Raw genomic sequence first — 20,172 nt, 5'->3', positions numbered from 1 at the left:
AGCTGATCTTGCTCAATTTTTTTCATTAAGATAGTCTATATGTTTACTCCATCTTACACTGCTTTGGAGTCAGTCCTAATTGACTACTGTACTGTTACCAACAGGTTCATCACTGAAAACAGGAAGTGGCATGTACATTTCCTTGTTTGGGACATTGTGATTGAGGTGTAATAGACGTTTTACTATTTATTACAACTTGATTACTGTGTGCCCAGTTGCTAAGCTGTTTTGTGACAGTGTTTACTGATTGATTTAATTCATTCTTACTTCCCCTTTTAACAGAATTGTACTGTCACCTGCTAATATGATCATTTTGTGTGTCCACATTGAAACGTAGGTCATTAATGTATAGAATGGACAGAAGGTGTCCCATAACTCATCCTTGGGGTACACCTTATTTAGTTAGTTTGTAGTCTGCAAAGTGCCCAGAAATAGTTTTTCAAGTTGTTCAAGATGGCAACCAGTGTAAAAGTTATGTCGTGTATCTCGTCAAAAAAGGGCCAATTTTTCTGCTAAAAAGGAAGTGTGTGTACAATATAAACATGAAACATCGAAACTAAATGACCATTTTTCTAAATTACAACTCATGATCAGTGAACTGAAAGTGAATGTTAGTAAACGTACATTAGAAAACGTGAGCTGATGTTGAAGCAGGAAACGACAAAAGAGAACTCGACTTATTCGGATAAGCTGCAAAAAGATATGTGGATAAACAGTTCACAGAGTGACAGGAAAAAAAGGGTGAAAGCAGTGTAAATTTAGTGCACAACAGCGGCTGTGGTGTGTTATCTATGATAAATTACGAAAACTCCAAAAGTAAACAAAGTGCTCTTGCATCATCAAGAAGTAGTGTGTTTAGTAACTCCTGTAAAATAAATGATGACAGCTACAAGAAAGTCCTTTGTCAAACCCCCACCAAGATATTTTGTGATGTCCACTGTCAAACCAAACGCAGAATTGAAACATTTATGTTGTTAATAACATTGAAAAAAGGTAAAGGACTTCAGTAAATTTGACTGTGTTATTGTTCTGGCTGGAACAAACGATGTATAATCAGATATCAAGGATTACCAATGCACTGTAAACATGTTACCCCAAAAAACTACGAACACTAAAGTGATTCTGTGTACAATACCCTACAGATTTGACAGGGCGGATTGGAACGAGAAAATATACAAAATTAACACGTTATTGATGGAATACGTTTCCCAGTACAGCCAGGCAAAGGTACTGGATGTTAATCTGTTTTTAAGGAGGACTGATTATACGAAGCATGGGCTACACTTGGTGCCAAAAGGGAAAGAAAAACTATGCAGGAAGCTTCATTATTCAGCCATGATTCAGATCAACACACTGTCACTGATCCCTGTTAACTGCTTGCAACAGGCAGATAAGTCATTCACCGAAACTGTATGCTTACAATATGGGAAAATAACAGAAGACAAAACCAAAAAATTAACAGTAAACATGCATACTTGGGATGAACAAGTGACAAGGAAGCAACAAAGAAGACAATATCACCACAGTATACGAAAATAACAGAAGAAGAAACCAAAAAGTTAACAGTAAATATGCCTTCAGTGAAACGAGCAAATGGCAGGGAACCAGCACAGAAGGTAATATCACCATGTAAAAGGAATGAGGAGGAAGCCGTACCAGAGTGGACAGAAGTTAAAAACAACAGATCATGACGAAGGACCAGGCAGAAGTTAGCATCCAAACAACATATTAATTTTTTATGGCCAGATCTACTGCAAAAGAAAACAAACAAGAAGACCATGACTCCCAGGAAGTGAAAATCATGATTGAAATGAAAAGAATACTAGAGCCTATTCTACAAAGAACTAACCAGGCAATGCACTTCTCTCATAGAACAGAATAATTCTTTTAATGTACAGGGCATAACCAATAACCTATATGAGCTAGACGTCCTTTTGAATGGTTGATTAAAGAAGATTTCTGTCTAGTGTGTAACTGAACCCTGGCTGCAAGAAATACAAAAATGTGCAGCTGGGATTTCAGGCTTCCAGTTGGTCAGCAGCTTTTGCAGGGAAACATACAGAGGGGTGGAACATGTACATATGTAAGAACAGACATTAAATCAAAGGAAATTGGGTTTAAAAATGTCTGCTGTATTGAAAAAGATTTTGAATATTGTTTATGTGAACTAACAGATAGTGCAATTATAATTGCAGGTATATATAGATCCCCATCTGGCAATTTTGAATTGCTCTCTGAAAATTTGGAAAATCTTCTTAACTATCTAAATAGACAGTCAATATACATAATTATGCTTGGAGATTTCAATATTAATTTGAAGGACAACTGTAAAAAGGTCAGAAACTTGTTAATCTATTAAAAACATACAATATGGACATTTGCGTAGCAGATACCACCAGATATGGCAGCAAAAGTGAAAGTACTACAGACCAAATATTCATTGACAAATCAAAATGTGGCTTTAAATCTGAGGTATTGTATACAGGTTTCTCTGATCATCAAGCTGTTAAATTGACTCTAGAGAAATCTCATGGGAAAAGTGACAACTAGAGATATATTGAGAGAAGATTAATTAATGAAGACAGCATTAGGGTCTTTAATCTAATGTTAAAAAATGTAAACTGGGACATGGAAAGCTATAGTTCTGTAGATACTGAATTCAACAAGTTATTTTCAAATTATAAATACTGCTATGATATTTCATTCCCTCTGAAGCAAATGAAAATGAGCAAAAAATAAAATTCATGGATCATAAGTGAAATCAATGAGTCATCAGAAAGTCTTGGAATGCTATATAAATGTGCAAAGCAAAATACTATCTTGAAGCCATATGTAAAGTGTTATATGAAAAAGCACAGGAAAGCTGTAGTTGCTGCAAAAAAGAAGCACAACGATTCATATATCGGAAAGGGTAACAACAAATAGAAATCTATGTGGAAAGTTATTAATAATCATACAGGCAAACAGGAAAATGCAAGCAATGAAATCACCATAAAACACAGAAATGAAATTGTTGATGATCCACTTCTAATAGCTAATATATTTAATGAACATTATATTAATGTAGCCCAAAATAATATAATCCAAAGACAAAGGTAATAACTTCAGTAAATGAAAGGACAATGTACCTATATCCCGTAACACCCAAAGAAGTAAAAACGGCTATCAGCAAACAAAAGAGTAAAATGACCTATGGCTTTGATGGTATCCCTGACTAAATTATTAAATATAGTACCAATAATGTTCTCTCTCAACTTGTGGACATAATCAATGACTCCTTTGAAACTGGTGTGTTTCCAAGTAAATTTAAAGTACTCAACAGTAACACCCGTTTATAAAAATGGTGACAAGTTTGACATTAAAAATTTCAGACCACTGTCATTATTATCTGTATTATTTAAAATAATTGAAAGAATAATTTCTGACAGATTGCTAGACTTCCTAAACAAAAATAAAATTCTTGTAGGTGCACAGAATGGTTTCAGAAAAGGCAAATCTACACAAACAGTCCTCTTCAGTTTCCTAAAAATTGTTTACAAAGCTGTAGAGGACAAGGAACTGATCTGTGGGTTGATTTTGGACCTTTCTAAAGTGTCTGATCTTATAAATCATAATCTACTGCTGTTAAAACTGTATAATTATGATGTCCGTGGTATTTCCTATGAGTGGTTCAAGTCATATTTAACTGATAGGAAACAAAGAGTACAAATTTCTCAGGATGGAAATGTGTACCATTCTGAATATAAAAGAGTTAATTAAGGGTGCCCCAGGGCTTGGTATTGGGACCATTGTTATTCTTGATTTTTATTAAGGACCTACCACAAAGGTTTCTAACGGCTGACACCATATTATTTCCTGATAATACCAGCTTCACTATAAAAGGGATGTATGATTATCAGCTGCAGCAAAAAATTACAAAACAGCAGAACTGGCAGAACAATGGTTTAACGATAACTGTCTAGTTGTCAATGACAAGAAAACTGCATGGATGAACTTCAACCAATGTAAAATTCATATTACTGAATAGCCAAATTCAGCAAAAGAATCACATAAATTTTTTAGGATTATGGGTGAGTGAGCATCTAAGATGGGAAAAACATGTAGAAATGTGTAACAAAAAAGCGAGTACTGTTACATATTAAGAGTGCTTAAAGATTGCTGCAATACCGAAACAGTGTTAAGTGTTTATTTCACATACTTGCATAGTGTACTGAAGTGTGGTACAGTGTTTGGGGAAATACCTCTTTTGGAAAGCAGTCTTTTTAAGCTCCAAAAGAAAGCTGTAAGATTAATAAGTGATATTGCTTACAGAGCTCCATGTAGAGGTATCTTTAAGGAATTAAAAATCATGGCCTTACCAGCTACATTTATATCTGAAAGCATCTTATTCATTAAAAACCATTAAGTTTCAGCTTTGAATAGAGAGATCCACAATTATTAAACAAGGAACAGGCATGACTATCATAGGAATGTCCACAGAAAATCAATAAATCGGGACAGTGCTGTTTACAGTCCAAAAATTCTGTACAGTGCATTGCCAGATAGCATTAAAAAATACCAAACATTAATACATTCAAAAAAGAATCAAAAAATCTACTAATAAACAACAGCTTCTACAGCATTAATGAATACCTGGAATTTTGCTCAAATCTATAGGTCTGCTTCATAACTTTCTAAACAAGAATTTGTAATCATCAGCCAGTCCTAGATGAAACCAAACTTCTTTTGTCCCTATATGTATCGAATTATGCACCTAGCTTTTGTGCCATATGTTACTATGCCTAGTTAACTAACTGGCATTTAATAGCTTTAGTAAAATCAACCAAGGGGTTTCACTAGCTTTTATTCTGTCTGTATGTTCATATATAATTTTATAGTCAAATTAAGTAGAATAATGTATTTGTTATAAAGATGTGTTGATACCAATGGTAAGATTTTGTACATGATGTAAATATGCAATATTTTATACTATTCTGTACCTTGAAAAATCCAATATCATGAATGTGATAGTACAGGTGCTAAATAAAAGAAACTAGAGAGTTTAGACATTGATGTTGATGTGCTTCATGCTCACTTCTTGCTTATGATTGTGACAACTCAACACTTCCACCATTTTCTGAGTGGTCTCCTTTACTCCTTAATTATTTGCATTCCACCAGACCTTTCCAAACTATATTTATACAGTCAGACTTGATATATTAAACCTATTTTCTGTATTTGTCAGCTAAATATAGAAGGACTTAGTAGATAAAATTGCAAACACAACTCAGGCAATCTTCTAGACAGCAACATGGTTAGGAAATTCTTAGCTGAATGTAAATAATTAGAAGTATTGGAGACAAAACACCAGATAGTGGAAACATTGAGTCATCAACAGGCACTCACACACACAAAAAAAGAATTAAGACTTTGTTAACTTTCAGACAAAATCTCCTGTTTCCTGCCTCTAACCACCACACTTGACACAATTCCCAGACAATAACGTTGCCATTCAAGAGACACATGCAGATAGTGAGAACTGACTGAAGTTCTGTGACCTGTAGTTATCATAGTTATGGACTTATTACATATATTCACAGCAACATAGAAGACTAGGGCTAGTAGAAATTCTTGGGTAACCCAAGAAATATTGAATTTAATTGATGAAAGGCGAAAATATAAAAATGCAGTAAATGAGGCAGGCGAAAAGGAATAGAAATGTCTCAAAAATGAGATCGAGAGGAAGTCCAAAATGGCTAAGCAGGGATGGCTAGAGGATAAATGTAAAGATGTAGAGGATTATCTCACTAGGGGTAAGATAAATACTGCCTACAGGAAAATTAAAGAGACCTTTGGAGAAAAGAGAACCACTTGTATGAATATCAGGAGCTCAGATGGAAACCCAATTCTAAGCAAAGAAGGGAAATCAGAAAGGTGGAAGGAGTATATAGAGGGTCTATATAAGGGCGATGTACTTGAGGACAATATTATGGAAAAGGAAGAGGATGTAGATGAAGATGAAATGGGAGATACGATACTGCATGAAGAGTTTGACAGAGCACTGAAAGACCTGAGTTGAAACAGGCCCCCTGGAGTAGACAACATTCCATTGGAACTATTGACAGCCTTGGGAGAGCCAGTCCTGACAAAACTCTACCATCTGGTGAGCAAGATGTATGAGACACGCGAAATACCCTCAGACTTCAAGAAGAATATAATAATTCCAATTCCAAAAAAAAACAGGTGTTGACAGATGTGAAAATTACCGAACTATCAGTTTAATAAGTCACGGCTCCAAAATACTAACGTGAATTCTTTACAGATGAATGGAAAAACTAGTAGAAGCCAACCTTGGGGACAATCAGTTTGGATTCCATAGAAATATTGGAACACGTGAGCCAATACTGGCCCTACGGCTTATCTTAGAAGCTAGATTAAGGAAAGGCAAACCTACGTTTCTGGCATTTGTAGACTTAGAGAAATCTTTTGACAATGTTGACTGGAATACTCTCTTTCAAATTTTGAAGGTGGCAGGGGTAAAATATAGGGAGCGAAAGGATATTTACAATTTGTATGGAAACCAAATGGCTGTTATAAGAGTTGATTGGCATGAAAGGGAAACAGTGGTTGGGAAGGGAGTGAGACAGGGTTGTAACCTCTCCCCGATGTTATTCAATCTGTATATTGAGCATGCAGTGAAGGAAACAAAAGAAAAGTTCGGAGTAGGTATTAAAATCCATGGAGCAGAAATAAAAACTTTGAGGTTTGCCGATGACATTGTAATTCTGTCAGAGACAGCAAAGGACTTGGAAGAGCAGATGAACAGAATGGATAGTGTCTTGAAGGGAGGATATAAGATGAAAATCAACAAAATCAAAACGAGGATAATGGAATGTAGTCGAATTAAGTCGGGTGATGTTGAGGGAATTAGATTAGGAAATGAGACACTTAAAGTAGTAAAGGAGTTTTGCTATTTGTGGAGCAAAATAACTGATGATGGTTGAAGTAGAGAGAATATAAAATGTAGACTGGCAATGGCAAGCAAAGCGTTTCTGAAGAAGAGAAATTTGTTAACATCGAGTATAGATTTAAGTGTCAGGAAGCTATTTTTGAAACTATTTGTATGGAGTGTAACCATGTATGGAAGTGAAACATGGACGATAAATAATTTAGATAAGAAGAGAATAGAAGCTTTTGAAATGTGGTGCTGCAGAAGAATGCTGAAGATTAAATGGGTAGATCATATAACTAATGAGGCGGTACTGAATAGGATTCGGGAGAAGAGAAGTTTGTGGCCTAACTTGACCAGAAGAAGGGATCGGTTGGTAAGGCATGTTCTGAGGCATGAAGGGATCACCAATTTAGTATTGGATGGCAGCATGTAGGGTAAAATTCGTAGAGGGAGACCAAGAGATGAATACACTACGCAGATTCAGAAGGATGTAGGTTGCAGTAGGTACTGGGAGATGAAGAAGCTTGCACAGGATAGAGTAGCATAGAGAGCTGCATCAAACCAGTCTCAGGACTGAAGACCACAACAACAACAACAACAACAACATAGAAGAGGACAACTTAATGAGTACTAGCACTGTAAAGGATATGAGTAGTATCACCATAAAAAATTCCAGAGATGTCAATAACAAATGTATAAAAATCTTCCTCAAGCACACTAGTCTGAAGAAGGCCTACCAACACTTAACCATCTTGGAATCTGTATGGTCGATTTTAACTGTCCCCATACATAGAAGTATGACAAAAATGATTATAACAGAGATAAATTTGTAATATAGACTGAAGAGAGAAATCTAAACAGCATATTTGATGCTAAAGACAGCAGCATATTCAGATGAGCAGTGTGGAACAGAAAGTACAACCCAAAATCAAGTTTTTTTAATATAAGTACCCTAACTTAATCTCTACACATGACTAATAAAGTGCTCTGAGATTTCCCACATAGTTAACATTACGGTGTTCTGTACAAAATAGGAATACAAATACCCATAATTAAGTCCATTCAAAGACTGCAGTGGCATTTCTGGAAAACAAATTGGAATTTCTTCTGACAAGACACTGATAAGGCTATTAGACGAATCCCAACTACAGTGGACAATTACAACAGATTTGTTGGTGCCATAATTACAGTAGCTATAAGTGGATTCCAAGAGGCACCCAAAAGGAATACCTCCCAGGATGGAGTAATGAAGTGCAGAGCTCTGTAATGCCTATGTGGATATGTATCCTGATATTGCTGAGGAGCTTCTGGAGAAACTGAACGATATGGACAAAGAAAGATGGATGGAGGTAACAGAGAAATTGAATTTCCAAAAAGTTAAGGAGACAAACGTGGAGTCCGATGGAAAGGTTTGGTAGAAACAGTCTCCCCATGTGTGAAGATCCATTAGTTACAGAGACCAGATAACCCTCCAAGTTATTTCTCTTTCTAGAACATTGATGGATCAGTGGTACATAAGGTGACTTCAAAAAGTATGTTAGATATTATTATGGCAGACCAAGTAATTTTAATTGGATCTTACAGTCTATTTCAAAGTGACACAGATACATGACATTATTTTTAACTTAGTCACCAATTCTTCATAAACAATGGTCAGAACGTTCTACCATTCATTCAATTCCTCAATGAGAGAAATCTGCTCCTTGGTCACAGATCCATTTGAGAAATACTATGTGAACATCCTCATCATTGGAAATTCTTGTTGTCCTCCAACCCCAGATGTTGTTTCAGCATACCAAAAAGGTGGAAATCACTTGGTGGAAGATTTTATCTGCATGGAGAACAATGCCTTCACTTAATTTTCGGTGCTTCTTGTTCTTTATAATGTGCAATGATGTCAGTGTTACACAGTACGAATTGACATGAATGGTTGTACTCTTTGCCATAAACTCGGTGAACCCAACTCCTTCACAGTCAAAGAAAACAATGGCCATAACCTACCCTGCTGATGGCAAAACTTTGCGTTTCTTCCACAGAGGTGAGGAGGTGTGTCTCCAAGCCATATGTGTTGCCCTTGTTGCAGGTGTGAAATTATGGTCCCATGTCTCATCAGCTTAATGATGCATCTTGGGAAATTATTGTCTTCCACACAGTAATGCTTTAGAAAGTCCAGAGATGCCATAAACATTGTGCCCGTGTGTAGATAACAGTGATCATGGAACACTGTGTGAGCACAGTTTCCGATACTGCAAGTGGTCTCAGATGACGTGATGAACACTGCCTATTGAGATGCAGATCTGCTGAGCAATGAGCAGTGTCGATGACAGTTACACAGTGATTGCTGTGAATCAGTTCCTTACCTATCAACATCAGTTAAGTGTGTGTGACCTTGGGCAAACTGGCACCATTTCACTACAGTGTGCTCCCTGCCGCCGTTGGATAAGCAGCTTCCAGCAGCAAGTCATATACTCCTAGTTCACTTATTTGTTACATAGTTTAATTCTTAATTTCTTTGCATCATTTTGGTACTTGCTTTGTTTAATTCATAAATTTCTGGCATATTATAGTATTTGAGAGCTGCAGCATCGTGTTTTAGTACCTGAATGGTGTAATATCGCATAGTCTCCTTCCGCCGCCGAGCAGTGTGTCAGCAGTGCGCAAGTAGCAGCATTACTGCATTTACTAGGCAATCTTGTATTTTAATAACCGTTTAAATTTTGTGTTGAATTGTTTGTGCTCTCTGTTGATTAGTTCAGACGTTCTTTGCACAACAGTTTTTAGCATGGATAGGGATTGCAACTGCTGTGTTCAGATGCAGGCTGAGTTGGCATCCCTTCGCTCCCAGCTTCAGGCAGTGTTGGCTTTGGTCACACAGCTTGAGGCTGTTGCCAATGGGCATCACTGTGGGGGTCCGGATGGGGGTTTGTCGGGGATGGCCAGCTCGTGCCACGCATCCCCCGATCTGACTACGGGATACTTCCCACATTGAGGCTGATCCCTCACCTGTGGTAGAGTAGGAGGTCGTCTTGAGGTGTGGCAAGAGGCGAAAGACATTCCGGAGGGCCGAATGGAAGGCCTCTCCAGTTTGTCTGACGAACCGGTTTCAGGCTCTGTCTCAGGCTGATACTGATCTTCGGCCGGACATGGCTGCTTGTCCTGTTCCAGAGATTGCCTCTCAGTTTGCAAGATCCGGGCGGTTGCAGAGGGTGGGCTTACTGGTAGTTGGGAGCTCCAACGTCAGGCACATAATGGGGCCCCTTAGGGATATGGCAGCAAGAGAGGGGAAGAAAACCAATGTGCACTCCGTGTGCATACCGGGGGGAGTCATTCCTGATGTGGAAAGGGTCCTTCCGGATGCCATGAAGGGTACAGGGTGCACCCATCTGCAGGTGGTCGCTCATGTTGGCACCAATGATGTGTGTTGCTATGGATTGGAAGAAATCCTTTCTGGCTCCTGGCGGCTATCTGATTTGGTGAAGACTGCCAGTCTCGCTAGCAGGATGAAAGCAGAGCTCACCATCTGCAGCACCGTCGACAGAAATGACTGCGGACCTTTGGTACAGAGCCGAGTGGAGGGTCTGAATCAGAGGCTGAGACGATTCTGCAGCCATGTGGGCTGCAGATTCCTCGACTTGCGCCACAGGGTGGTGGGGTTTCGGGTTCTGCTGGATAGGTCAGGAGTCCACTACACGCAGCAAGCTGCTACACGGGTAGCAAGGGTTGTGTGGCATGGACTGGGGGTTGTTTAGGTTAGATGGCCTCGGGCAAGTACAGAAAGGGCAAAAGCCTCAAAGAGTGTGGGGCAAAGTCAGGACATGCAGGGACCAAGCAGCAATTTGTATTGTAATTGTAAACTGTTGAAGCTGCATTGGTAAAGTACCGGAGCTTCAAGCGCTGATAGAAAGCACCGAAGCTGAAATCGTTATAGGTACAGAAAGCTGGCTGAAGCCAGAGATAAATTCTGCCGAAATTTTTACAAAGGCATGGATGGTGTTTAGAAAGGATAGATTGCATGCAACCGGTGGTGGTGTGTTTGTCGCTGTTGGTAGTAGTTTATCCTGTAGTGAAGCAGAAGTGGATAGTTCCTTTGAATTATTATAGGTGGAGGTTACACTCAACAACCTAGCTAAGTTAATAATTGGCTCCTTTTACCGACCTCCCAACTCAGCAGCATTAGTGGCAGAACAACTGAGAGAAAATTTGGAATACATTTCACATAAATTTTCTCAGCATGTTATAGTCTTAGGTGGAGATTTCAATTTACCAGATATAGACTGGGACACTTCAATGTTTAGGACGGGTGGTAGGGACAGAGCATTGAGTGACATTATACTGAGTGCACTATGCGAAAATTACCTCGAGCAATAAAACAGAGAACTGACTCGTGGAGATAACATCTTGGACCTACTCATAACAAACAGGCCTGAACTTTTCGACTCTGTAAGTGCAGAACAGGGTATCAGTGATCAAAAGGCCGTTGCAGGATCCCTGAATATTGAAGTTAATAGGAATATAAAAAAAGGGAGGAAGGTTTATCTGTTTAGCAAGAGTAATAGAAGGCACATTTCAGACTACCTAAAAGATCAAAACGAAAATTTCTGATCTTACACTGACAATGTTGACTGTTTATGGAAAAAGTTCAAGGCAATTGTAAAATGTGTTTTAGACAGGTACGTGCCGAGTAAAACTGTGAGGGACGGGAAAAACCCACCGTGGTTCAACAACAAAGTTAGGAAACTACTGTGAAAGCAAAGAGAAATTCACTGCAAGTTTAAATGCAGCCAAAACCTCTCAGACAAACAGAAGCTAAACAATGTCAAAGTTAGCGTAAGGAGGGCTATGCGTGAAGCGTTCAGTGAATTTGAAAGTAAAATTCTATGTACCGACTTGATGGAAAATCCTAGGAAGTTCTGGTCTTACGTTAAATCAGTAAGTGGCTCAAAACAGCATATCCAGACACTCCGGGATGATGATGGCATTGAAACAGAGGATGACATGCATAAAGCTGAAATACTAAACACCTTTTTCCAAAGCTGTTTCACAGAGGAAGACTTCACTGCAGTTCCTTCTCTAAATCCTCGCACAAACAAAAAAATGGCTGACATCGAAATAAGTGTCCAAGGAATAGAAAAGCAACTGGAATCACTCAACAGAGGAAAGTCCACTGGACCTGATGGGATACAAATACGATTCTACACAGAGTATGCGAAAGAACTTGCCCCCCTTCTAACAGCCGTGTACTGCAAGTCACTAGAGGAATGGAAGGTTCCAAATGATTGGAAAAGAGCACAGGTAGTCCCACTCTTCAAGAAGGGTCATCGAGCAGATGCGCAAAACTATAGACCTATATCTCTGACGTCGATCTGTTGTAGAATTGTAGAACATGTTTTTTGCTTGAGTATCATGTCTTTTTTGGAAACCCAGTATCTACTCTGTAGGAATCAACATGGATACCAGAAACAGCGATCGTGTGAGACCCAACTTGCTTTATTTGTTCATGAGACCCAGAACATATTAGATAAAGGCTCCCAGGTAGATGCTGTTTTCCTTGACTTCCGGAAGGCGTTTGATACAGTTCCGCACTGTCGCCTGATAAACAAAGTAAGAGCCTATGGAACATCAGACCAGCTGTGTGGCTGGATTGAAGAGTTTTTAGCAAACAGAACACAGCATGTTGTTATCAATGGAGAGATGTCTACAGACGTTAAAGTAACCTCTGGTGTGCCACAGGGAAGTGTTATGGGACCATTGCTTTTCACAATATATATATAAATGACCTAGTAGATAGTGTCAGAAATTCCATGCGGCTTTTGACGGATGATGCTGTAGCATACAAAGAAGTTGCAGCATTAGAAAATTGTAGTGAAACGCGGGAAGATCTGCAGTGGATAGGCACTTGGTGCAGGGAGTGGCAACTGACCCTTAACATAGACAAATGTAATGTATTGTGAATACATAGAAAGAAGGATCCTTTATTGTATGATTATATGATAGTGGAACAAACAATGGTAGCAGTTACTTCTGTAAAATACCTGGGAGTATGCGTGCGGAACGATTTGAAGTGGAATGATCATATAAAATTAATTGTTGGTAAGGCAGGTACCAGGTTGAATTCATTGGGAGAGTCCTTAGAAAATGTAGTCCATCAACAAAGGAGGTGGCTTACAAAACACTCGTTTGACCTATACTTGAGTATTGCTCATCACCGTGGGATCCGTACCAGATCGAGTTGACCGAGGAGATAGAGAAGATCCAAAGAAGAGCGGCGCGTTTCATCACAGGGTTATTTGGTAACCATGATAGCGTCATGCAGATGTTTAGCAAACTCAATTGGCAGACTCTGCAAGAGAGGCGCTCTGCATCGCGGTGTAGCTTGCTCGCCAGGTTTCGAGAGGGTGCATTTCTGGATGAGGTATCGAATATATTGCTTCCCCCTACTTATACCTCCTGAGGAGATCACGAATTTAAAATTAGAGAGATTCGAGCTTGCATGGAGGCTTTCAGACAGTCGTTCTTCCTGCGAACCATATGTGACTGGAATAGAAAAGGGAGGTAATGACAGTGGCATGTAAAGTGCTCTCTGCCACACACCGTTGGGTGGCTTGCGGAGTATAAATGTAGATGTAGATGTAGCTGGACACGACATTGCATTTGGTACATATACTAACAGAATGTGATAGTGAGCCTTTGTACAATTTGAATGTTTTATCCACAAGAGTTCTACTGGCCTGTTCACTGCCATACTTTTCCACTAGCTGTTCCATTTCACTCACACACTGTAATCCATCTGTTGTCCATACTACAGTAGAACATGTCTGTGTCAAACCCTTAATGTGTACGCACTTCTGACAATGTGCCACACTTCTTGTGCAACAGTCTTAGCATGAGATAAAGTGTGTAACTTGCTTTCTGAATTTTCCTTATACATGTCAAATTAAAAAAGGAATTTAGTAGACTACATTAGGAAACTCCACTCAACACAGATTTTTCTGTTGCCTCAACCCACAAAGAACCATGACTGACATCAAGACAGGCAAAGCACCAGGTTTTGACTGAGTACACCCCGAGTTTCTTGTTTGGTGGGATAAAACAATGCAAAAGTAGCTTATCAAGTTTTATTCAAATGTTGTGTCAATATGAATCTTACCAAAAGTTCTTAAGGGTACAAAGTTAATTAAACATTTTTGAAGGTGGTTGCCAACAGCTGTTAAGTACTTTATGAAATGTATGATACGCAGCTCTGTGTCTATATGCCCTTTATTACCACTAGTAGTTGTAGTTGACCTTCTAAGTATGGATAACTGTTTCCTCTTCTGATGATGAGCAGTTCTGAAGGGGCTGTATTAATATTATTGTCATATTGACATGATATGACATGACATGACATAAATGATGTATGACTTTCATACTGGGTGATAGTGGTAAGTCAAAACTGGTAGTGATAATGAAGGATACGTAGACTTCTGCATGTCATGAATTTCATACAATACAAAGTTAGTTACCATACTTAAAGAAAACATGTGAAACAATACGCCAGAAAGCTACAGACCAACAGCTCTTTTAAGCTGCTGCTCCTCAACAGTATTAGTCCAAAAATTCTAAACATTATTCCGCAAAAGCAAGTTGGATTTAGGCAAATAGAAATTGCACAGACTGAGCGTTATGTCTTACTCTACATGTAAAGGATTCCAAAAATAATGTGAAAAAAATCAGTGGTTCTGGTAGATTTATTTGCTGAAGAAAGTGAACTGAGAGCATACGCTAGTGATCCAATGGGGTTTTCGTTACAACACCCATGTGTACTTGAGTGGATAGCTGCAAGTAATTTTAGCATACAACAATTGTATTTTATATGCATTTTTTTATATCTTGTGATGCCATGTATGCCATATATTAAATTAATAAAAATAAATATTATTCTATGTAATCTATGTGCAAAGGAGACTAGTCACTGAATAGTATGAGGGTTGTTCAATAAGTAATGTGACACTTTTTTTTTTTTTTTTTCTCAGCCAGTTTTAGTTGAAAAATGCAGAATTTGTAGCGGAACATCATGGAATATTCCAGCTTCAGGCCCTATAGTTTCATGAAGTTCTGGTAGGTGGTGGCCTTAGCAACCTCCAAAATGGCATCTGTAATGGAGGTGCATTCCAAGCAGAAAGCTGTCATTGAGTTTCTTTTCGTGAAAAACCAGACCATTGCAGATATTCATAGGCACCTGCAGAATGTCCATGGAGACATGGCAGTGAACAAAAGCATGGTGACTCATTGGTTGAGATGCCTGCATCATCACAACAAGGTCATGCAAACCTGTCTGATCTCCCATGTGCTGGACAATCACACACAGCTGTGACGTGTGAATACTCTCATTCGAGGTGATCAACAGATCATAGTCACACTTTGCTGCACAACTGGGTATCTCTGTTGGTACTGCTGACTCACTCGTCCACCAGCTGAGGTACTAAAAGGTGTGTGTACCTGCTAGGTTCCTCGCCGCCTAATGAAAGACCATAAAGAGCAACAAAGGACAGAGTTGCTTGCACATTATGACGCTGATCATAACAATTTCTTATCGAGCATCATCACAGGTGATGAAACATGAGTTCATCATTTCAAACTGGAATCAAAATGGCAATCCATGGAGTGGTGCCACATCATCTCTCATCTGAAGAAAAAGTTGAAAGCTGCACCATCACCCAGTAAAGGTAGGGTGACAGTCTTCTGGGACTCTGAAGGGGTTGTTGTGTTTTATGTCATCCCTCATGGTACAACAATCAATTCTGAAATGTGCTGTGCTGCCCTCAGGAAACTGAAGAAACGACTACAGAGTGTTTGTAACCACAAAAATGCAAACTAACTTCTTTCCCATGGTAATGCAAGGCCCCACACTAGTGTGCACACCTGAGAAGAACTCACAAAACATCATTGGACTGTTATTTCTCATCCACCCTACAGCCTGGATCTCATGCCTTCTGACTTCTACTTGTCTAGCCCAATGGAGGACACACTCCACAGCAAGCAGTACATTAATGATGGGAGGTTATTGATGCAGCAAGATGTTAGCTCCAATGTCAAACAGCAGTGCGGCACCATGCAGACGTACAGGCCCTCTGATAAGATGGCGTAAGGCTGTCGCATTGAATGGCAATTATGTTGAAAAGTAGTGTTTCATAGGCAATAGAGTGGGAAATTGGTGTATTGGAATACTGAATAAAACCAACTTGCTTTGAGAAAAAGATGTGCTGCATTACTTACTGAATGCCCCTCATAGGACCACTGAGTCATCGACAAGTCTACAGGCACACTAAAATGAACTAAAATGCTGCTTATCGATGACTCAATGCTGCTACTGTTCAGTGTTTGGTCTCCTTTACTCCTAAATTATTTACATTCTGGCAGAACTTCCCTTATTGTATGTATATTATTTTATTTATATGAACTGATGAATTCTTCTAGACATTGGTAACATTTAGGCTTTTTAAATGATTTTTATGCTTTATTGAGAAAATCCTTTAAGATTGTTGCCAGTTTTATTGTAAATCTTCATTGCTGTTTGATAGGCACTGTTCGAATAGTTTGAGCCTGGAGTGTGATAGCATATTCTGCTTGAAACTAGGTACTTCTTATTATATGTTAATGAAAATTTACAGTGAAAATGGGAGGAAATATAAAGGATATACTAAAGCAAACATAAAGCACTACTGGGAATTAAATGTCATTATAGTGCAGAAGAATTCATGACTGTAAAATATAAATAAAATTATAATTAGTCACGAAATCAATTGTGTAAGCTGGTATTGTTATGTAACACATATAAATTATATATTGATGTCATATTTCAGGTTTGCTGAAACTTACACTTTGAAGAGATTAAAATCAAAACAAGATACAACAATTTGGGAGATTAAAGAAGTAGAGTATAGTGTGTTGCCTTTAAGATGGCCAATCAATGCTTAGCCCTGGAATCATAAAGTCAGAAGCTAGGAAGGCTACAAGTGGTAATCATTTGTTGCAGCCAATGTTACCTAGCTGGAAGTACTGAGTGATATAGCCCAGTACTGAGTGATATAGCCATCATTGACTGTTGTGTTACTGTGTTGTACTTCACTCTGTTTCATGTGGTTTCCTTTCCTGGAGATAAGTGTACATAATTGTTTCGGTTAGGATCTTTATGAAAGACGTCGGCATATACGCTGTTTACAGTTTTTGTTATGAACAATGGCAGCGATGTGCATGACTTTTGCTTTCACGGAAGCATGATGCACAGGTTATGTTATGTTCAGGGGTGATTCTAGAAGCTGGTCAACGGTGGGGCTAATTGGGGATAAACATATTATTTGCTGAGGTGTGTTATCACAAAATATTACCTCACACCACTGAAATGTGGTGGACAGGATGATTTGTTTCATCTACATAAGATCAGTCCCTGTCTCCTACAGCGAAATAACTGTGAGAAAACTTGCTCTGTTGTGTGTAAAATTCTGAAATACACTGCCTGCCAAAAAATGTGAAGCATGCAGAAAACAAGGTCACATACCAGTGTAACTTTTTACATGTACACACTATCAACAGGTATGTAAATCCTCTTTGACAGGTAGAACAGCCACCAGAGTGTGTTAGTGTTCTTTGTCTTTATTGTTATTACCCAGACTTGGAGAGTATGTAAGGGATGTGAACATCATTAGGTGTTGAGTTGTCACTGTGAAGAACACAGAAATGCCTGATACTTGCATGAGACAGTTTTATCAGCACCTGACATAATTTGAATGAAGCCTTGTTGTAGGTCTCCATTTGACTGGTTGGATGAATTGTGCAATATTTAGATTTGTGGGGCATTCAGATTTGACGATGGTCCAATGTGAATTGTACGGAAATGAGAGGGCAGGCACACTCGACATCTAGGCTCGAGTCACCTACATTGTCTGACACCTACAAGGGAGGATCATCGCATTGTGCGCGAAGGACATCATAACCCCTTCACATATGTGCCTGCCATCTGAGAACAAACACTGTTGTGCAACATTCTGTGACATCCCACTCTACTGGTAGGAGCTAGCACTAGCCAGACCAGAGATTACTGCCCATACATAGACAGCCATTAACACTGCAACATACAAGGCTGCGTTTGGAATGGTGGCATTACTGAGAAGCACAGGCTACTGATGAATGGCCTCAGAGTGTGTTTAGTGATGAATCACAGTTCTGCATTACCCTGGATGACCATTGGTGTTAGTACCAAATAGACCTATGCCTGCACCTCCAATGGAAGAAAAAGATGCTAGTGAAACTGAAGCATTTATTTTAACTTTTCCTTTATATTTCAAAGTATTAGAAAGGAAATTTTAAGAGAATATGGAGATGACCTGGGAAGAGGTCCCATTCTTCCATTGTTTTGGAGATTCACAGTGGTGTTACTCCTGGCATCATGCAGTGGGGAGCCATTTTGTATGACTTTAGGTCACCGCTGGCAGTGACTGAAGGAACTCAGACAGCATAATGGTACATCACAGACATCCTGTGTTCTCATGTGTTGCCTTTCATGCAGTTGTACCAATGAGCCATTTTTCAACAGGACAGCGCTCACCCACATGTGGCACATGTCTCTCTGAACTGTCTGTGTGATGTTGAGGTATTCTTGTGGCCAGCAAGATCCCCAAGGCCTGTCTCCGAAAAGATGTGTGGAACCAGCTAAATGTCAACTCTGTCCCAGTGTATGTCCAGCATATTAAGAACTAGTTACAACAGTTGGCTGTCTTGCTTCAGGAGAGGATACAGTGGCTTTATGACACTCTTCCCAACAACATTAGTACATGCATCCAGGTCTGAGGGGGTTGCAATGCTGTATCGATGAGTGGGCTCATACTGCTAAGTTCATTGTATATTTCACTGGAATTTGTAATCATGGAAATAACATCAGACACCCTATCAACCTGTGAAGCTTAAATTCATTTCCTTCTCCTCTTCCGGCTGTCTCATTTTTTTGTCATGCATTTTAGTTGAGGACTAGGTGAAAATGTTTTAATTTTGAAAATGTTTAAATCTACCTTAAAAGCAAATAAGGGTAAGGAATGAGTAAACATGAATTTAAAAAGTCCAAGTTGTTTAATGGTGACTGTAGGAGCTCTAAGAACCCTTTTATCATCTACGTAGCATATAAGCTTCTTTTGTATAACTGCCTCATTGCCAAGACTGTTGTCTCCCTACATTAGTAAATGATTTTCAGGAAATATGTTACTCGCTAGACATGCTTCCATAAACAACAAAAATAAAAAATCTTTACACACATATTCTACATCCACACATTAATTTCTACAACTTATCTGATATACATCAGCACCAAATAGTATCAATGGAAAAATAAGACATTTGTGAAGATGAAGCATTTATTTCACCTTTTCTGTTATATTTCAAGGTATTGGAAAGGAGACTGCAAGAGACTTAGCAAAAAGAGGTGCTCGAGTAATTTTAGCCTGTCGTGATCAGCAGAAGGGCCTGGAAGCTAGAGGTACAGCATTTGTCTCCTGTATTTACTATGAGATTGTATTTAATGGCAGTTGTTGAAATTAAGAACAAACTCAAGTACAGAAAAGTGAATTAGTTTATATTTTCAGATGAAATTATAAGAACCACAGGAAATAAAAATGTGATTCTACATCTGGTTGACTTGAGTTCTCTAGCATCTGTGAGAAAATTTGCAGAGAACATAAAAAAGTCAGAGAACTGTCTGGACATATTAGTAAATAATGCTGGTGTTGTAGGCCTCCCGCCAAAGTTCACAAAGGACAATCTACTAATTGGGATGCATGTTAATCATTTTGGACCTTTCCTTCTAACACTTCTATTACTAGGTGAGTTGTAATGTAGTTTAAATTGGTAAAGGAGGATATGTAGTGCTTGTCTTGAGAAAGATATGTTTCATAAAGTATGTTACATGTTTATATTCAAGAATCACCATGTTCATCATTGTGATTCTGAAACTGTTTTTGCAACATTTTGCCTATACAAGTGTTATTTCTTTAATGAGTCACGCGAGATAGAAAGCAGACTTTTATGAAGCAAAATGTTTCTTGGAGTTTGTTATTTGTATAAATCAATTGGAACAGCTGTAGTCTCTCCAGTTTTAGGTAGTAGTAGATGGCTGTCTGTGCTGTAGATGCGTAGCTCTGCTGATGAGGTTCTAATGTCCCAAAAGGAAAGGTCAGTTTTTTTGGAGGTGACAGTGATGGTCAGTTTCAGACATT

At 38.8% G+C, this 20,172-nt stretch overlaps 2 protein-coding genes across 13 annotated transcripts in view; one reads left to right on the top strand and one right to left on the bottom strand.

Annotated features, from left to right (window-relative positions):
• The window catches only part of LOC126356142 (bromodomain-containing protein 8), a 482,606-nt gene that overhangs the window by 164,908 nt on the left and 297,526 nt on the right, over window positions 1-20,172 (bottom strand). The window lies entirely within an intron of this gene.
• The window catches only part of LOC126356145 (retinol dehydrogenase 14-like), a 262,668-nt gene that overhangs the window by 226,876 nt on the left and 15,620 nt on the right, over window positions 1-20,172 (top strand). For 2 of the 3 annotated variants that reach the window (XM_050006882.1, XM_050006881.1), the window contains exons 2-3: window positions 19,344-19,436; window positions 19,543-19,779. In XM_050006882.1, coding sequence (XP_049862839.1) covers window positions 19,344-19,436; window positions 19,543-19,779 — 330 coding nt within the window. Of the gene's footprint in view, window positions 1-16,773; window positions 16,930-19,343; window positions 19,437-19,542; window positions 19,780-20,172 lie in introns of all 3 variants that reach the window. The other variant, XM_050006883.1, reaches the window with a different exon arrangement.

Source organism: Schistocerca gregaria, chromosome 3 (assembly GCF_023897955.1).
Source record: "Schistocerca gregaria isolate iqSchGreg1 chromosome 3, iqSchGreg1.2, whole genome shotgun sequence".
Taxonomy (NCBI): Eukaryota; Metazoa; Arthropoda; class Insecta; order Orthoptera; family Acrididae; genus Schistocerca; species Schistocerca gregaria.
Note: the sequence above shows the minus strand (reverse complement) of the source record. Positions and strands in the feature narration are given on the sequence as shown.